The sequence below is a fragment of the Pseudorca crassidens genome, chromosome 17 (assembly GCF_039906515.1).
Source record: "Pseudorca crassidens isolate mPseCra1 chromosome 17, mPseCra1.hap1, whole genome shotgun sequence".
NCBI classification, from domain to species: Eukaryota; Metazoa; Chordata; class Mammalia; order Artiodactyla; family Delphinidae; genus Pseudorca; species Pseudorca crassidens.
In genome coordinates this window covers 4,422,767-4,439,808 of record NC_090312.1, presented here as the reverse complement: position 1 = coordinate 4,439,808, position 17,042 = coordinate 4,422,767, and the positions used below count along the sequence as shown (strand labels likewise).

The 17,042-nt window shown below is 61.6% G+C and overlaps 1 protein-coding gene and 1 long non-coding RNA gene across 4 annotated transcripts in view; one reads left to right on the top strand and one right to left on the bottom strand.

The window, feature by feature from the left end:
• KCNK9 (potassium two pore domain channel subfamily K member 9) overlaps nucleotides 1–13,253 on the bottom strand; it is a 102,578-nt gene extending 89,325 nt beyond the window's left edge. Inside the window, exon 1 of the mRNA XM_067712823.1 lies at nucleotides 12,141–13,253. Coding sequence (XP_067568924.1) covers nucleotides 12,141–12,819 — 679 coding nt within the window. The 5' untranslated portion in view covers nucleotides 12,820–13,253. The remainder of the gene's footprint in view (nucleotides 1–12,140) is intronic.
• Nucleotides 10,383–17,018, top strand: LOC137210736 (uncharacterized). Of its 3 annotated transcripts, XR_010936684.1 has the most exons (3): nucleotides 10,401–11,749; nucleotides 11,851–12,369; nucleotides 15,751–17,018. It is a non-coding gene; the product is annotated as an uncharacterized lncRNA (long non-coding RNA). The 3 variants fall into 3 exon arrangements; XR_010936683.1 differs by having other exon boundaries at nucleotides 10,383–12,369; XR_010936685.1 differs by lacking the exons at nucleotides 10,401–11,749; nucleotides 11,851–12,369 and adding an exon at nucleotides 13,933–15,590.
• The last annotated feature ends 24 nt before the right edge of the window (nucleotides 17,019–17,042 follow it).

The window sequence follows — 17,042 nt, the reverse complement described above, 5'->3', positions numbered from 1 at the left end:
ACTGGATGTGTCTGGCCTCGCTGGCATAACAGAGTTAATCCTAACCATGCCTATTTCACAGGGTTGTTATGTGGATGAGACATGGTAGTGGATGGGACCCTGCTTTGTAAACTAGATAACAGCAGGGACAAACGATCCATATCCATAGAGTCCTCTATAGAGATGTCACTCCAGGCATATTGAGGGAAAAGCCCTCCACCTCTGAAGTCACATCTTTCGCTAGCTTGGGGTGGGCAGGTACATGGCAGGTACACTGCCACTGTCCACTCTATACCCATGGCACACATGACTAATCGATCACAGCACTCCTCCCCACTGCTTCTCAACTCAGAGTTCCAGTGACCAAGACAACTGGCTGGACCAGAACTGACCAGGCAAAACCTCCGATCCTGGGAGCCAGACCAAGGCCCAATGGCTCCCCTGCCTCCACCTGGTTCCGGGGTTTCCAGGAGATTGTGGGTTCCAGGTGTCAACTGCCCCCACAAGACTCCCTTGGACTAGCTGAGTCTGGGATGAGGATGGGTTTTCACAGCTGTGGACGCCATCCCTCTAACCCCACCTGACCTGGTCCAGGCCACATAAAGATTGCTAAGAGGATGTTCTAAAATAGTAAGAACATCCAAAAAATGTCTTCAACACCGCTGAGGGCTGCTGAAATTGCAGTGAGACTAGAAGCCCTGCACCATATGCTGTTGTTTACAAGACAACACACAACACTGCCAGGTGCTCGTGCCCTCTGACCTGGGAATCCCACCACCACAGCAAACCCTTAAGTAATAACCCAGCAGAATCTACACACACACACACACACACACACACACACACACACACACATTCAATAAAGCACTACCTATAATTGGCAAAAAAAAAAAAAAAAGGAAAGACACATTAAAACACTATAAATAGAGAAGTGGTTAAATAGATGATCATACATTCATTTAGTGGATATGGAGCTGTGAAAATATATTTCCCTTAAGACTGCGGAAACACAAGGTAATGTTTGGTATAAACTTAAAGAGAAAAAGACTCTGAGATGCCTAGACACCATGGGGGCCTACCAATACCTATCTCTATTCCTTCCCCACCTTCAGAACCCATTTGGCTTGAAAAGCAACATGCTACATTTTCCCAGACTGCCTTGCAGATAGAGTTGGCCATAAGACAAAGTCCTGGCCGATGACGTGTAAGTAGAAGTCCTTAGGTGGACCATATAGGCAAGCTGTTTAGAAAGCAGCAGGCTCAGCTGATACATGCCTTTGTCTTTTGTTCTTTTTTCCTGCCAGGAAAGGATGCCGGAGGTGATGCTGGAGTTAGGGTAGCCATCTTGGAACCATGAGGCACCAGCCTGAGAACTAAAGCCAAGCTAAGACGGCCGAGCAGAAAGATAGAAGGAGCCTGAGTCTCTGAAGGCATCGTGGAGCCACCTGTCAGCCCATCTACCTGCCCCAGATTCCTTCATTGCTGTTTGGTCACTGTTACCCGGGTTCTCTGCTACCGGCAGCTGAACTAAGTCCCTTACAGATTCATCCTGATGAAAGGATAAAAACAGTGAGCACAGTTGGGCAACGAGGAGAGCGGGAACATGAAAAGCTAAAGCCATTCCTGCATGTGACCACGAGCCCACAGGGGAGTGGTGGGGACTGTTCTCCCCTCTTTATAAAACGACCTCTGCCACGGCTCACTTCTCCCCCTCTTCTGTGATGCAGGAGCTACTCTGTGAACCAGCACACACGGGGCATCCACTGCGTCGGCGCTCGAATCTCTCTGGCCTAAACACTTGTCCCAAATGGATGCTAGACCAACTGTGCTAACTGCCAGGGCCCCTCAGCACTGGGGGCGCAAAGAGGTCTTTATCTCCCTGGAAATGGCGCTCACACTGGGAAACCCTTCATTACGACCAGACTCAAAGGGAACATTCCCCCGCAGCCTGCAGCAGCCCTGGGCGAGGCCCCTTCCTGGGGCGCAGACGAGACTCGTGGTTAGAGCCCAGCCAGGCCAGCCCTGCATCACGAGCAGTCATCTCCCACCAGAGTCCAAGAGAGAAAAGGTCCCGACACTGCAGGTGCAGCCTGTGGGACACCGAGCTGCCTCCAGACGTACCTGGGGCCTCGCCGCTGGGCTGGAGCAGGAACCACACCCTCCGTGCTCCCTGACACACAACAACGCTGCCTAGAGCTTCTGCGTGAGGTGGGGAAGCCAAGCGCCCTCCTACAGTTCCCCCCAACACCTCCAAGCTCACCCCACCTGCCCAGAGTGAGCGAGCTCGCCTCAGCCCCACCTGGGCTCCCACCCCCCATCCACATGGGACTGTGCCTGAAAGCTCAATGCCAGAGTCACCTCCCTCCCGACGTGTGGCTGTGAGGCCTCCTCTGGGCAGGAGGAGGGGGCAGGGAGAGGGAAGGGACCCACCTCCCAGGCACTGACTGCGCACACGCACACGCCACACCGCTCGGCCCCCTCTGGCCATGATTCGGAAGGTGGCTTTTTCTCCCAGTCTGCAGAAGAGGCTCCGGGAAGGGAAGTCACCAGGCCAGGGGACATTCCGCACTTCGGGGAATATCTGGCAACGTCTAGAGACATTTTTATTTGTCACTACTGGGTGGGGGAGGGGGGTTGCCACTGGCAACCAGAGGATGGAGACCAGGGAGGCTGCTCCGTGTCCTGCGATGCACAGGACGGTCCCCACTGCAAAGAGGTATCCAGCCCCTAATATCAGTGGTGCACGGGGAGAACCCTGCCCCAGCCCGAGGTCACCCGGTGACCAGAGCCGGGGCCCTGCGTACAGCCCGCGATCTCTGCAGCCCTCACGCCAGGATCCTCACTGTGGGCCATGAGCAATCATGGTCTCCTGCCCGCAGAAGTGGGGACATTGCCAGTGGGCACCACGGAAGTACCTAATGGAACCCCCAAGAGTCAGCAGGTAGGTCCTCACCAAGCTCCCCTGTGCGCAAAGGTGTGGGAGAGGGACAGCAAGGGGGGCAGGCGTGCGCACGGGGAAGGTCCAGGGAGCAGCTGTGCCCAGCCTGGACACCTCAGGGCTGCAGCTCCCAAAGCGGCTGCCGGCGCCTGGCTCTGCCCCTCACTCCCAGCAGGCCTCACCCGCCCCTGAAACCCACAGCACCCCAGATGTGTGCCACCCTGCACGCCTCCAACAAATGGCCAACAGGGACCAAAGACACCACTGCCGCGTGCTTCACGTTTACTGACATTTTGGTCCCTGAGTATAACATCTTGTTCCTGACAGGCCATCGGGGGGTCAATCATCAAACACCTTCTGGGGCCCGGTATGTGCCAGGCGCTCGGGACACTGGGATAAAAGGCCTGACCCCAGCCCTCAAGCGCCTTTCATGTGAGCAGACCTAGCACAGTGCAGGCCCCTGCTGTCACCTACTGACCAGCGTCCAGAGGACAGACACGAGCAGTCTCAGCATCTTGTGAGTGCACGGGGCCAGGCTGGGTGGAGGGGACAGCACGGGCAAGGTCCCAGGTGGGAACTGCCCGGCAGTGGTGTCCCAGGGGGCGTGGGGAGAGGTGGAGGGAGGTCTGGGGGCCCACAGGGCGGGAGGGGCGGGCAGGGCAACAGGGCGGAGGGCTGGGTGCCATGACAACACGCTGAGCGCCTCAGCCCCGGGCAAACGCCTGGTGATGCTGCCCGCCGGGAACCCCTCGCCTTCCTGTACCTCACGTCTAGCAGGGCTGGTGACAGCCCAAGGCTGTTTCACAGGTGGGTGTCTCTTCCCTCCAGGTGCCGGACAGACTTGCACGAGCCCGTCACTAGCGATGGCCTTGGGGACCGAGATCACACATCTAAGGCGTGGGAGTGAGAAGCTGCCCATTTGGCGAGACGGTCCCTAACCTGCTGTCCTCCCTGAAAACCAACAGCTGAAGTTCAAAAGGCCAGGCCTCTGCCTGCACCTGCCCAGTGGCCCCAAACCACTCAGTTCAAAGTCCCCCCAGCTCTCAGGGCCGAGTGCGTACCTCGGCCGCCAGCAGGTGCCCTGAGCGGCCCTGGGGACTCAGTTGCCCCCTGTGGAGGCTGTGGAACAAACACATGCCCGGGGCACCCTGCAGGAGGCGTGGTGGGCCTGGCTCTGACCCGAGAAGTTGGGGGTGCAGGGGTGTCGGTGGCAGAGGAAGATGGTGGCATGGGCTTCAGAAAGGTCACCGTGGCTGCAGGGTGGAAGGCGGCCTCCCGGAAAGCCATATTTTCTCAACAGGGCTGGGTTGAGAAAACCTACTGCCCAGGGTTGGACCCCACGGCTCCAGAGGCCCCCAGCCTGGCATCCCACCACAGGAGCCTCCTTCCGCTGGATGTCAGAAGCTTTTCCATCTCCGGGGTTGCTCTCTGAGTACAGAGTGGGCATGGGGCAGCCCCCCAACGAGGGTCAGGGCCACGGCACCCAGCAGGGGCGGGGGCTGGAGACAGGCAAGGGATGGGATGTCCCCCGGGGGGGAGGGCGGGAGAGCAGGGCTGGGAAGCTGCAAATGACGACTCTCCAATTTGCCAAGAGCCGGCGGAGTGCAAGGAGGTGCGAGGCACCTGGCAGCCACCGTCAGCACAGCAGAGCCCCGGGGCTGTGGCAGGAGGCCTTCCACGGTTGTTCTGGCACGTTCTCTGATGCTCGAGAGCCACCAAGCTCTACGTCCCCATTTCACAGATGAGAAAAAAGCCCCAGGCTAAAGGGACGTGCCTAGGATCAGGCCTCCAGGACAGGCAGACGTGAGCAGTCCTGCCCACGGCTACGGGACCGCCGGTGATCTGCCTGCCGCCCGCGGCCCCGAGTCCCTTGGACTCAGGCTCTGGAGGCAAGCGGCACCATGACCCGCTCCTGCGGATACAAGACCAAGGCCAGAGGTAGGGCCTGGCCCCAGCCCCCTCCGCTCTCCATGCGCCCAGCCCAGCACGCCCCTTGCCACCCAAGGGCACCTGCACCCTCACGCCAGCCACAGCTCATCCACAGCGCCATCCTTCACCTCATTGCCACCCAGTGCTCTTCCCAGGGCTGGGGACACGACGAGGGTGAGGGCAGTTCAGGGCAAGCCCACCGCACGGGGCAGCCCTGCCTTTGAGCAGCTGTTTCCCGGCCAGGCCTGTCATCGCTCAGGACCCCAGGAAGGAGCACGGTGGCGGAGGTGGCTGAGGGATACAGCCGGTCATCAGCTGGGGACCCCCTGCTTCTCCCGGGCCCAGGGACAGACATCTCACAGCATCCTGGCAAGCCGGGCCAATGCATTCACAGACGCTCCTAAATTTTCTCATCTTCCCCTGCTGCAAATTTTTCCATCAACCATCCCTTCTTCTCTGGGTCCACAGCACAGAGCTGTTTTGCGCTCCGAGATCAACGTCAGGGCCTGGATTCACCCCAGTCCAAGACAGAGAATAAGAGAAGTTCACATGAGCCAGAGGCTCGAAACGTGTCAATGCAGGGAGGGGGCTGCCCAGAAATGCTGGGGTACTGACTGGGAGCGTGAACAAAAGTACAGTGCAGACCAGCGGAGGTGAGAAAATTCTCTGCTCTCCCTGCGTGATCAGACCCGACTGGGAGAGCACACTGAGTGCACCAGAGCTGCTCAGAGGAGAGCGGCCAGCTTACAAAGGTGTTATCAACAGAAATGCAGGGGCCCTGGGGCCATCTCCAAATCCCCAAGACTGTTACAGGACAGGAAGTGAACCACGCTCTGCTCAGCCCTTCTGCTGGAGAACTGTAAGCCACAGGGTGGGTGCCTGCAGCTTAGAAGGGAGAACCTTCTACAGACGGAGGTCCCAGAGTTGGGACAGGCAGAAGGGAACTTTGAACAAAATCCCTTAAGGAAATGAACACCAGACCCCGCCCCCGCTCCCCGCCCATGGGTGGCCTGGAGGAGGATATCCGCGGGGTGGAGGGGAAGGATTCTCAACCAGACTCTCTCGTCCCAGATTCCACTGCCCATGGACTCTTTTTTTTTTGGCTGCATTGAGTCTATGTTGCTGCGCACGGGCTTTCTCTAGTTGCGGTGAGCATGAGCTACTCTTCGTTGCAGTGTGTGGGCTTCTCATTGCGGTGGCTTCTCTTGTTGTGGAGCACGGGCTCTAGGCGCACGGGCTTCAGTAGTTGTGGCTCACAGGCTCAGTAGTTGTGACTCGTGGGCTCTAGAGCGCAGGCTCAGTAGTTGCGGCGCACGGGCTTAGTTGCTCCACAGCATATGGGATCTTCCCTGACGAGGCATCGAACCCGTGTCCCCTGCATTGGTAGGCGGATTCTTAACCACTGCGCCACCAGGGAATTCCAGGGTCCTTGCCTCCTAACTCCCTCCCAGAGCACTGCCAAGACCAGGCGTTACATTCATCTCCTCCGGCATTTTCCCTGGTCCTCTGGCGCGGCTGGTGTGAAGACAGTGCGGGGCTGCTCTGTGTTCTGACTCACAGAGGCAGGTGCCCGGGGCTGCCCACCTGTCCATCCTAGCTCCCCAAGCCCATCCCACCCTGGACCACTCCAGACTCACCTGCACTCTATGTAATGAGTTCCCTCTCCTTTCCTGGGCCTGGGCCCCCGAGTTCCACTTTCTAAATGGAGACCTTCAGGCCGCTCCTCAGGTGACCACCATAGAGACTGGCCAGCCCTTTAAGAGAAGACCCCCCCCCAAGTACACACACCCCCTTCCACATGGAAGCCCACAGGTCAGAACTTCACACAATAACCTCAACGTTCATCTAAGCACACACACTGCATCACATGTGAAGTGATGAGCTCCCTGTCACTAGAGGCGTTCAAGAAAAGGCTGGCTGATGAGGCAGGATCGTGGGTGCTGGTAATGTTCTGTTTCTTGATCTGAGTGCTGGTTGCATGGCAGGGTTCGTTTATCGGAATCACTGAGCAATACACTAGTGACACGTGCGCTTCTCCACACGAACATTCTACTTTCTGAAATATTAGAAGTGACTGGGATCGGCTGACCATTTGGCAGGAAGGAGATGAGGCTGGAACAACGTGAAAATCGCCTGCCATCGAGGCGTTAACACTCACTGAGCCCTGCCAGCGGTGCCGTGCACCCACCCTAACCTGCCCATGGGAGGAACTGGGTAACATCCCACTGACGGAGGAAGGACGAACAATGCACGGAGCCAAGTGAGTGCTCCGAGCAACGAGGAGTGAGCGACTGAGCAAGTGGACGACAGCACAGAGGGAAGAATGGACGGATGCGGGGACGTGTGGAGCCTGACATACACGCGCAGGGAGGGCTGGCTGAGCGGCAGTGTGGGGGATGGATGGGTGCAGGTGCGAACGCAGGTCCACAGGGGAAGACATGTACACGGAAGCCTGGCTCACCTCCCGCTCTGACCTCCCCGGACTCAGCAGATGAAAGTCCAGGCCATCCGGAGAGAGCAGGTGAAGGCAACAGATGTCTGCACACGGGGTCTCCTGTGATCCCCGCCGTCTCAGAGCCCTCAGCGGGGTGTCTCATACGCCTCGGGAGAGCCGTCTCTCTCAGGTCACCCCGAGTCAAGTAACCCACCCCTTTGCCTCCCCCAGGACATCTATAAATAGGCCGTGCTTGCTGGAGGGCCAGGGCCACGTCGAGCAAGGCCAGGTCCGGGCAGGCCTGGGAGGAGCTGAACACGGCACCTGTGCTCCTGCACCCGACCAGCTGCCATACTGAAAGTCACAAGGAGACCCCAGCCCTCCCGTCCAGCCCACGGTGTGCTGGGCGGCCGGGTCCTTCACCTGGGCCTGGCTGAGCAGCTTCCCTGAAGCGTGAAGGTAAAGGGAGAAGCAGAAAGACACAGATGGAACATTCCACAGGCCCATCCCTGGCTCCTGGGTGGAATCCATCTTTGGAGCCTGCGGTAAGGAGATCTGGACTGCAGAGTTCCAGGCCCTCGGCCTCAGTGGGCACTGCCTCCTCTGGGCCTCAGTTTCCCCATCTGTAAATTGGGGCAACACCTCCTCCCGCCTTGGGGGTGACGTGAGTGCGTGTGCGTAGAAGTGGTGCTTCCATCCTCGGTCCTTCTGGAGGTGACCACTCTGTGCGGGGCTCTGTGCGGGTCCCGCCGGTGCCGGGAGGAGACATGGTTCCTCCAGGGGCAGAATAAATGGCAGAAACAATGCTGGAGCTGGGGGAGGTGCGGAGGGCAGGGGGCACAGCTCGGGGGCAGTGACGGGCAGAGGGTAAGCCGCGCCCGGCCCCTGGGCTGTCTGCCGGTGGCCCGGGAAGGGTTAACTGAGCTTAGCTGTCCCCACGCTTCACGCTGGACTGCACCCAACTGTTTGGGTTTCCAGCTCCCCTCCTGCCTCAAGGCCAGGCCTTATCTTGTCATCTAGACGGTCCCCAGAGCCCCAGAGGCAGCACAGGCCAGGGAGGGTCTGGCACGCAGCGAGAGTGTAAACCGTGGATCGAAACCTGCACCCCAGAGCGCGAGAGGAGGACATGGGAGACGCTTTCCACTTGGTGAGAAGTCTGTTCAAGGTCCTGCGGATGAGCGAGAAAAGGGGGCGCCCCACTGCATTCTGGGGCGGGGGACCTTGAGCAGGGAGCCCGCAGGAGCGCAGACCTTCTGGGACTGTGCCCCACCCCGAGCCGGTGCCCTGGAGCAGCCACCCCGCCTTCAGCCGGGCCCGAAGGGCCTGACGTCAGTCTGTTCCTCCTCCAAACAGCAGCAAAAACAAAACGCAGGGCCCTTCCTTCCCTCCTTCCCCTGTGAGGCCCAGGTTTTAAATCGGCCTCTTAGATCCTCCAAATGAGATCTGAATTCTAAGCACAGTTTCCTCTTTAATGATCCCGAAGGTGGTAACTACTTAGAACACAGATGTTAGAGTCGAAAGAGAAGTGTCTGGAGATTCCCGCTGTTGTCAGAAGTAGTCGCTGATGGCGGGACACAATTTTGGCCTCAAGCGCCTCCTGTAGAAAGAGCCCCCGTGTGCTGGGGGTTCCTTCCCGCCCAGGCCTTAGCCCTGAGCAGAGCAATTCGGAGCAGGCGCTCTACAGCCCCTGGCTGCGGGGACTCCTGACTGCCACCACTCCTACCAACAGCTCAGGAAGGCAGGTGGGAGGGTTTCCAACCCGCCTGCTAATCAGATGGGCACGGCAGGGGATGCAGAAGGAGTTTTCATCTTGAACACGATGGAGAGTTCCGAAGGCCTCGGGCTCGCCAAATTTAGAACGCAACAATACCATCTCCTGGGCAGCAGCTACAAGTGGCACAGACATCAGAAGCAGAGAGCAGGGACGGACGGCACCCAGAACTGGAGCAGCGATGGCTTGGAGCCGGTGGGACCTGTGCTCGTCCCTCCTTAGGACAAAGGTGCCTGTGCCCGGGCTCCCGGGAGAGCTGGCCGGCGGTCAGTGTGAGAGCCCGACAAAGGCTCTGACGAAAACGGCGGCCACAGGTCCAAGGCAGAGTGGTAATTATACATGTTCTTAAAATCCCGTTCACGAGTGCGCTACTAACTGCATCCGGGAAGCAGCGTACATTAGCAGAGGGAGTGAGGGTGGTTCCCGCCCCACGTTGGAGACCCAAGCTCAGAGTTGAAGCATGCACACTCAAGAAACCGCTCAAGGTTAGATTAAAAAGAAGAGCGCCCCTGAAGACGCACCCGACTCATTACCATCACTGTCCGATAGGAGGCGCTTCCTTGGAGGGCCTGGCTTGGGGCTGGGTTTTGGTCTAGGCCTAGGAGCACCTTAATTTGCATTTATATTAAAATAGAAGAAAACAAACAGAATTAACTAGATAGGTGCTTGGTTTCCCGTAAATTCGAGCTCTTCAGAGCTAAACAGCTTCCTAGGGCAGAGTCAGGCTTAGCTGATGTCAAAATTCATGGATTCTCACCCACGAAGGGCACACAGCGCTGTACCAGGCGGCTGCAGGCACGAGGGATCCCACTGGCCCTTCAGAGTCGCCCTGGCGGGAGGTTACGGCGTCACGCCCCTTCTACAGGTGGGGAAACAGGCTGGGAGTCAGCACACCACCCTGCCCTTCATGGAACCCAGGTTCCAAGCCCGGTCAGCGGGCTCCAGGTTCAGCATCTTTCCACCACAGGGCGGCTGAGTTAGGAGAGTCTTTTCTTCCTAGCCTTACACATATATTCCACCCTCTCTTTCCGGAAAATCTGTTGAAAACTCAACAAAAGAAGTGAGGAATAAGCCAGCACGGTCATCGGCTGCCCCTCCACACGCTCCACCTGGCCCCCCTGCTTTGCCCCTCCCTCTTTGGAGCCCTAACCATTAGAGGCATATGCCCAGAACTGCCAATCAGAATCAATACACGCAATCGATAAGAACCTTATCAGGTAAGTGGAACATCTCTAGGTTTGATTTTAACTCCAACTGTCTCTTCAGTGTTGCAGTTCAACTCTTGGGACCGGCCAAAGGCTTCCTGTGCTCACTTCACTACTGGTGGCCAGCACGCTCGCAGCTTTCATCTGATTTGGGTCTACGTCACTCAAGGCACTTTAGGGAACGATGAGTGCTTCCCCTCCCCAGGGGTGGTCAGTTCTGGAGGCATATCCCCGGCTCTCTGGCTCTCCCGCAAGCAGGCCCCTGCCCCGCAGGATGGACGCACTGTGCATGTGTGTCACGGCCACAGCTCACACTGGAAGTGTGAAGAACCGGAACGATGGTTATGACTGGCTGGCCCTTTCAGGAGCTGGAAGCACAGGGTGGGAAAGGAAGGACTCTACTGTGTTTTGGCCCCTGGGCCAAGGACGTGTGGCAAGAGGAGCAAAGCTGGTTCCACAGACAACAGAAGGACAATTTCCTCCTGAAAACATAAAAACCTACACCAATGAATTAAACATTTCAAACAAGATGACTCTCTTAAAAACTCTTTTCAACCAAGAAGGAAAGACAAGCCGTCCTGTGCTGGTGCTTCCTGTTGCATATGGCACTGACAAATCCTGTGTTTTCGGCACGCAGAGCTTTCCAGAGAGAGAAAAATATCAAGGGGAAAATCAGAGAAGGAGGTCCAGAGAAGTCAGGCAGGAGGGACGGAGAGAAGGATGGGGAAGACGAGGCCTCTTCTCAGGGCACAGGGGCACAGAGAACTGGAGGGGAGCAAACTAGAGGTGGCCCCGAGCCAATACAGTGGCCCTGACAGGTCCACGGAGGTGGCCATGAGAGGCCGGGTGCCGCGCTGGGACAAGGTGCACACCACAGAGACACCACCCTGCCTCCTGCGGCGTGGGGAGGGCAGCCCCAAATCCACTGGGATGAAGTGACCTGCTCTATTTCCCACAGGTCTCCAAGGGTGATGGACGCAAGTTGCCTGAACCCCTTGGCCTCAGTGGGGGTCCTGCCCTAGGTGCCCACCAGAGGCTGCTTCACGGGCAGCACCTTCGGGCTCAGACCCACAGGAATCCCCAGGGTGTACCAACTGGACTCTCTCCCTGGACCGGAGCTGAACTTCCCCGGCTTCTGGGCAATACGCACACGTGCCTTACCCACCGGCACAGCCTGGGGGTGGGCTGGTCCTGCCCCCCCACGGGCTCTCCACCGCGCTCCTAGAGCCTCTCACCAGGCCGCCACCGCCCCGCCCCCGCCCCCATCACCAAAGAGCAAACCCTCTCCTCCCAGGGGCCTGGCACGACCAGGTTCCAGCATGGAAGAAGAGGAGCCAGGAGTCAGGAGAACTGAAACCTGGGCTCGGAGGAGGCTGGAGGCTGGCGAGGGTCAGCGCCTGCCTCGCTCCGAGAGCCGTCCGCGGCCACCTGAGTCGGTCTCCGCGCCGCAGGTGCCAGGCCAGCCCTCTCCAACTCCCGGAGAGGTAGTAAGTGTAAGGCTTGGAGGCCCGCGCAGCCCAGCCCGCGCCGGGGCGGTGGGTGGGTGGGTGTCTGCTGTGGGATTATTCTTAGCGCTCCACTCTCTTTGCAAAAGTGGCGCCTCCGCCCTCCAGGCTCCGGCACGCTCGCTCCGGGCTCGCACGCCCGGCCCAGACACCGGCGCGGAGGAGGGCACCGGGTGGGGTCCGCGAGGGGTGAGACGGCGCGGAGGCGCAGGAGAGGCGGGGGCTCCCGGAGAGGAGGGGGCGCTGCGGGAGGGGCCCCGGCGACAGGCTGCGTTTAACCCTCGGCGCCCCGCACCCAGCCCTGCGCCGCGCGCTCAGCCGCCTCCCCGGACTCCTCCCGGGACGCGGGGAGCCGGGCGGCGGCGCGCCCAGCCCTTACCTATGGTGGTGATGACCGTGATGGCAAAGTAGAAGGAGCCGGCGAATTTCCACTGGACGCCAGCGCGGTGCGGCTCCGACTGCAGGATCACCAGCTCCAGCTGCCGGTAGTCCTCGCTGCTTATGTTGTACTTGCCCTTGATCCGGACCTCCTCCGCTTTGAGTTTTTCCTCCTCGCGCATCTCGTGGTCCGACTCGAGGGCGTCGAAGACGGCGGCGCCCACCAGCAGGTAGGTGAAGGTGCAGACGATGAGGGACAGAGTCCGCACGTTCTGCCTCTTCATGGCCGCCAGCAAGGAGCCGGCGCGGGGGGCATGTCCCGCAGGCTCGCAGCCGCGCGCGTCCCACTGCAGCGCCCGGCGGCCGCCGCCGCCTCCTCCGCCGCCGCCGCCGCCGCCTCCAAGTTGTAAGCGGCGGCGGCAGCAGCAGCAGCAGCAGCAGCAGCAGCAGCAGCGGGGAGGCGGGGGGCGGGGAGGCTGGGGGGGCCCCCCTCCGCCGGGGCCGCCACAGCCGCCGCCACCGCGAGGCGGCTGGCGGGGCAGGGGCGGCGCGGGCCCGGGCTCGGGCGAGAAGGCGGACAGGCACAGGAGGCTGCTCGAGCGCCGGGGCCAGGCGTCCGGGAGCCCCGACACCCTGCGCCAGACCCGGCCGAAACAGCCCGCCCCACTGCGCAGGGCCATGCACGGCGGCCACGCCGGGCACCGCGCGGGCCTCGCTGCCCTCCGCACCCCGCCCCCAGCTCCCGCCGGAAAAGCAGGGGCGGGAGCGGGAGCCGGAGCGCGGCCGCCGGGGCCCGCGCCCCTCCGGGTCGGCTCCGGGGAGGCGGCACCCAGCTAGGAGACCACAGGTCCGCACGCGCCCCGCGGGACCTCCTGCCCCTTTTACCCCTCCGCGTTCCCCTTTGAGGGGGGTGAAAAAGTTTGCGAAGTGGCGGCGTCTCCGGAGTCCCCAGCGAGCGGGGAGGGGGCCGAGCAGGTGCAGCGGTTGGGGCGGCCGGGTGCCCGAAGGTCCGAGCGCGCTGCGTCCACCCGGGCGAGCCGGGACGCGGCGGGGTCCCAGCCAGGCGTCGGCCGGTCCACGAAGTTTGCTCGGCTCAGCCCCCGAGGCGCGGGAGCGGGGCGCGGCCCCCGGGTGGCAGGGCCCGCGGCGGAGCGGCCTCGGGGGCGGCCGGGAAACGGCGCGGCGGCGGTCGCCCAGCCCGCTCCTCCGGGGGCGGCGGGCGCGGCGGAGGCGGCGGCGGGAGGGGTCCCGCGGGCCTCGCGGAGATGCGGGGTGGGCGCGGGCGCATGAGCCGCGCGGGGGTCGGGGCCCTCCGGCGTCCGGGCGTCCGGGGAGGCGGCCGCAGCGCCGCTCTGCCTGGAGCGCTGCGTGCGTGCGCGCCGGAGGGAGCCCGAGTGTGTGTGCGTGTGTCTGTGCGTATGTGTGCCTGTGTGTATGTGTGCGTGTGTGTGTATGCGCGCGCGGGAGCGCGCGGGTGTGTGCGCGCGGGCGGGCGTGTGTGTGTGTGTGTGTGTGTGTGTGTGTGTGCGCGCGCGCGCGGCAGCCCCGCTCCAGCGGGAGGGCCACGGGGGGCAGGGGCCGGGCTAAGCCGAGGCCCGGCCTCCCTCCCTCCCTCCCTTCTTCCCTCCCTCCCTCCCTCCCTCCCTCCCTTCTTCCCTCCCTCCCGCAGCCTCCCGGGCGCGCCACCTCCCGCCTGGTCACCAGCCAGCTGGCGAGGCTGCCGCGGCGGCTCCCGCTGCAGACCGAGCGCGGCGCAGGGCGCACGCGAAGGGAGCTCGGGAGGGGCGGCCGGTGCAGCCGGGGAGGGGGCGGAGGCGGGCCGAGGACTGGGTGTCGCCCGAGAGGGGGTGGGGGGCGGAGCCACCAGCAGGTTTTGGCGGGGGATGGGAGGATAAATGAGGCTGCTTGGGCCGTTCTAGGCCAGCTCCCCGAGAGCACATGCAACCACGAGAGGCGGAGAGTTTGAGGGACCCGGGGTTAGGAGAAGAAACGGGATGCAGCCCAGCCGGAGAAGGCAGACAGGCAGCTTAAGGGAGAGGGGAAATCCGGCGGAGGGTGGGAGCACGAGGGGAGGGTCGGTGGGCTCCCGGGAGCGCGGCGGCGCACGCGGCTCCCCCAGGGTCAGCCACCTGGCCCGGGCGCGGGTGCATGTCACTGGCCTGGGGCGTCTCCTCATCGCGTGCTGGGGTCCCAAGGGCCGCGTCAGACCCGGAGAGCATCGCCGGCCGGTTGGCCCAGCACCGGCCGACCTGGAAGGGCGCTGACGATGGCAGGAACCGCCACTCTTGGGATCGGGGCCGCTGGGGAGGGCGCCCCATTCCCCTTTCCCTGTCTGCTTCCTGTCGCTTTTCCGAGAAACACTCCTTGGTTCCCCGAGGTTGGGCGCGGGGTGCACCCAGAACTCAACCCTGACCCTCCCCCCTGCTCCCCGCACCGCGCGACGGCGCCTCTCGGGACCAGCCTGGGGAGGAAACCCGAGGCTCGGCCTGGCCGTAGCTATTCCCTGAGTCCAGACAGGGGTCCTCGCTCGGCTATACCCCCTTTCTATTTCAGCCTCCTTTGCCCTCTTCCCCCCATCTCCCTTCAGGTCGTCGAGGGGGTTTCCCTCAACCATCGGCCCCTTTAATTGCCTCTTGAGCAATGGAGCACAAAAGGGGCAAGCGCAAGTGGCGGAGACCCCCGGGCTCCACTTCCCTGGGTCAGGCGATCTCCCTTGGACCCCAGCCAAGAAAGAGATGGGAGACTTGGGGAAAGGGGCGCCCTCCCCCGCTGGCGGCGGGCTGAAAAACGGGGCAGAGGCTAGCCATGGACTATGAGGCGGGTAGGCCAGGGAATTATACTCAACCCTCGCGCAGCTCGCTCCGGGAGCCCTGATCCCTCTGGGTCGCCCCCTCGGGCCGTGCTTGGGCTCCCCGCCCACAGGATTCTGTCTGGGTCGATCGAGTCTAGGGACCCACGGAGGCTCCCCGGCGGGGATGCTCTCCATCACATTTTGGGGACTCGCGGGTGCTTGCGCCCCGGGCGCACCAGGGAAGGGGGCCCCCGCTGTGGGCGACGTCTGGGCCGCCCGGTCTCCACTGGGTCTGAGCTCGCCCGCGGGGGCGGGGAGCCCCACCCCTAGCAGCCGCTCTCCCCAGAATTCATTTTGGAAACCGAGGCCCCCGCGCTCGGCGAATGAGCCTGGCCGCCCGGTGAGTCACCGCGAGCGGGCGACAAGGATTCCCAGCAGCTGGTAATTAATTGCGCCGTGGCTCGGCCCACGACGGAACCCCAGTCGGGCCTCCCGCCGCCCTGCAGCGGCGCCACCCCTGAGTCACAGCCGTCGGGCCTACGCCGTCCGGAAGCAGCCTGCCCGCCTGGACGCCACCAGGGGGCACTGGACTCCGACCCACAGGTCGCCCCGCTTTGAGTCAACGCCTCGTAGGAAGGTCCAGGCTGTCCCCGCCGGCAGGTGCGGGAGCGGGGCATGGGGTGCTCTCCACCCACAGATTCCAAGCTTTGTAGGGAGCCACTTTTATTCAGTTTACATACAACCTTGCAGGAAAGCGGAGCAGCTTTGCGGATTGGAAGGGACCTCAGAGATAAACTAGTCCAAACCGCTTGTTTTACAGATGGGAACACTTCCAACGGGAGAGGATCACGTGCCCAGGGACACAGGCAGTTCGGATCCAGAACCAGCACTGAACCTCCTCCTGGCTTCTGTCCTGCGTTCCTTCAAGGACCCAGCTGCCTTCTGACCCCAAGTTCACAGTGCCACGAATAGCCACAGACCACTCCCAAACGCCGTTTCTTCCTTTACTTCCCCCCCGCCCCCCCCCCACATATGGCCTTTGGACTCAAGAGAAACAAGCCTGGGAGCCGGGCCTCTGGGGGGTTCTTGGTCGGGGAGGGGGGTAAAAGGAGGGTTTCCTGGTCTGTCCATCCAGCACCCACACTCCTCTCCTCACCCTACACTCTCCTTCCATGGTCTTGACCTGCAGGTGGAAGTGAACTCGTTGAAGCAGAGCCTGGGTCTTGACATCTTCCCTGTGTCCCCAGCACTCATCCCCAAGGCAGGTGCTCAGCTAGCACTGCGGGTTGCTGCCGCATGACAGTCCAGAAAGCGGTTAGGCTGGTGGCAGTGCGTCTGGGGAGACCACCTTCCCTCTCTGCCCCTGTGGTCTGGGAGCACCAACTCCAGCTCAGCCTAGAGGTGGATTCAGAGCTCAGGTGTGGCCAATCAGAGCCAGGTTTCCCCCAGCCACGGTGATTGGCTGGGCGTGGCTCACCTCTCAACCAATGAGAACCCTGGGAAAGAATTTCTTTGAGGAGTGGGAGGGAGGCAGGTACTGAGACTGCAGGTTCTTTACACACAGTGGGCGTGTCCGTAGCCCCTGGGGCTAAGAATCACTACCCTGTGTTACCCAGAGAGGCCGACCAGCTTATTCGGGCCCCTCAGTGAGTCAGTGGATCTCACTCCCAGTCTAGTGCTGCTTCTACATCAGCGCTATGTGTCTGTGAAAGACTCAGCTGCGGGCGGGAAGCGGGGAGGTACCGTGCTCTAGGCCAGCCACCCAGTGCAGCACGTCACGCCTCCGTGCCTTTGCTCACGCCGTTCCCTCTGCCTGTATACCTTTCCCTGTCCTCTTCAGGCTCCCGTCTCCTCATCTTTCAAGGTTCACCTCTGGCAGCATCTCCTCCAGAAGCTTCCCCTGTGCCCAGCCTGGATGAGGCGCCTGTGTCTCTGCACATACTTCTATCCTGTGACCCCTTTGGTGCCAGTCACACCTCCCCTGCCAGACTGTGAGCTCCTTGAGGGCAGGGGCCATGCCGGCCTCAACTTGGTCATGCAGGACCTTCCACACAGTAGGTGCACAATAAATGTTTGTTAAAAACTAAAGAGCGGAGTTGAGTTCACGTGCCA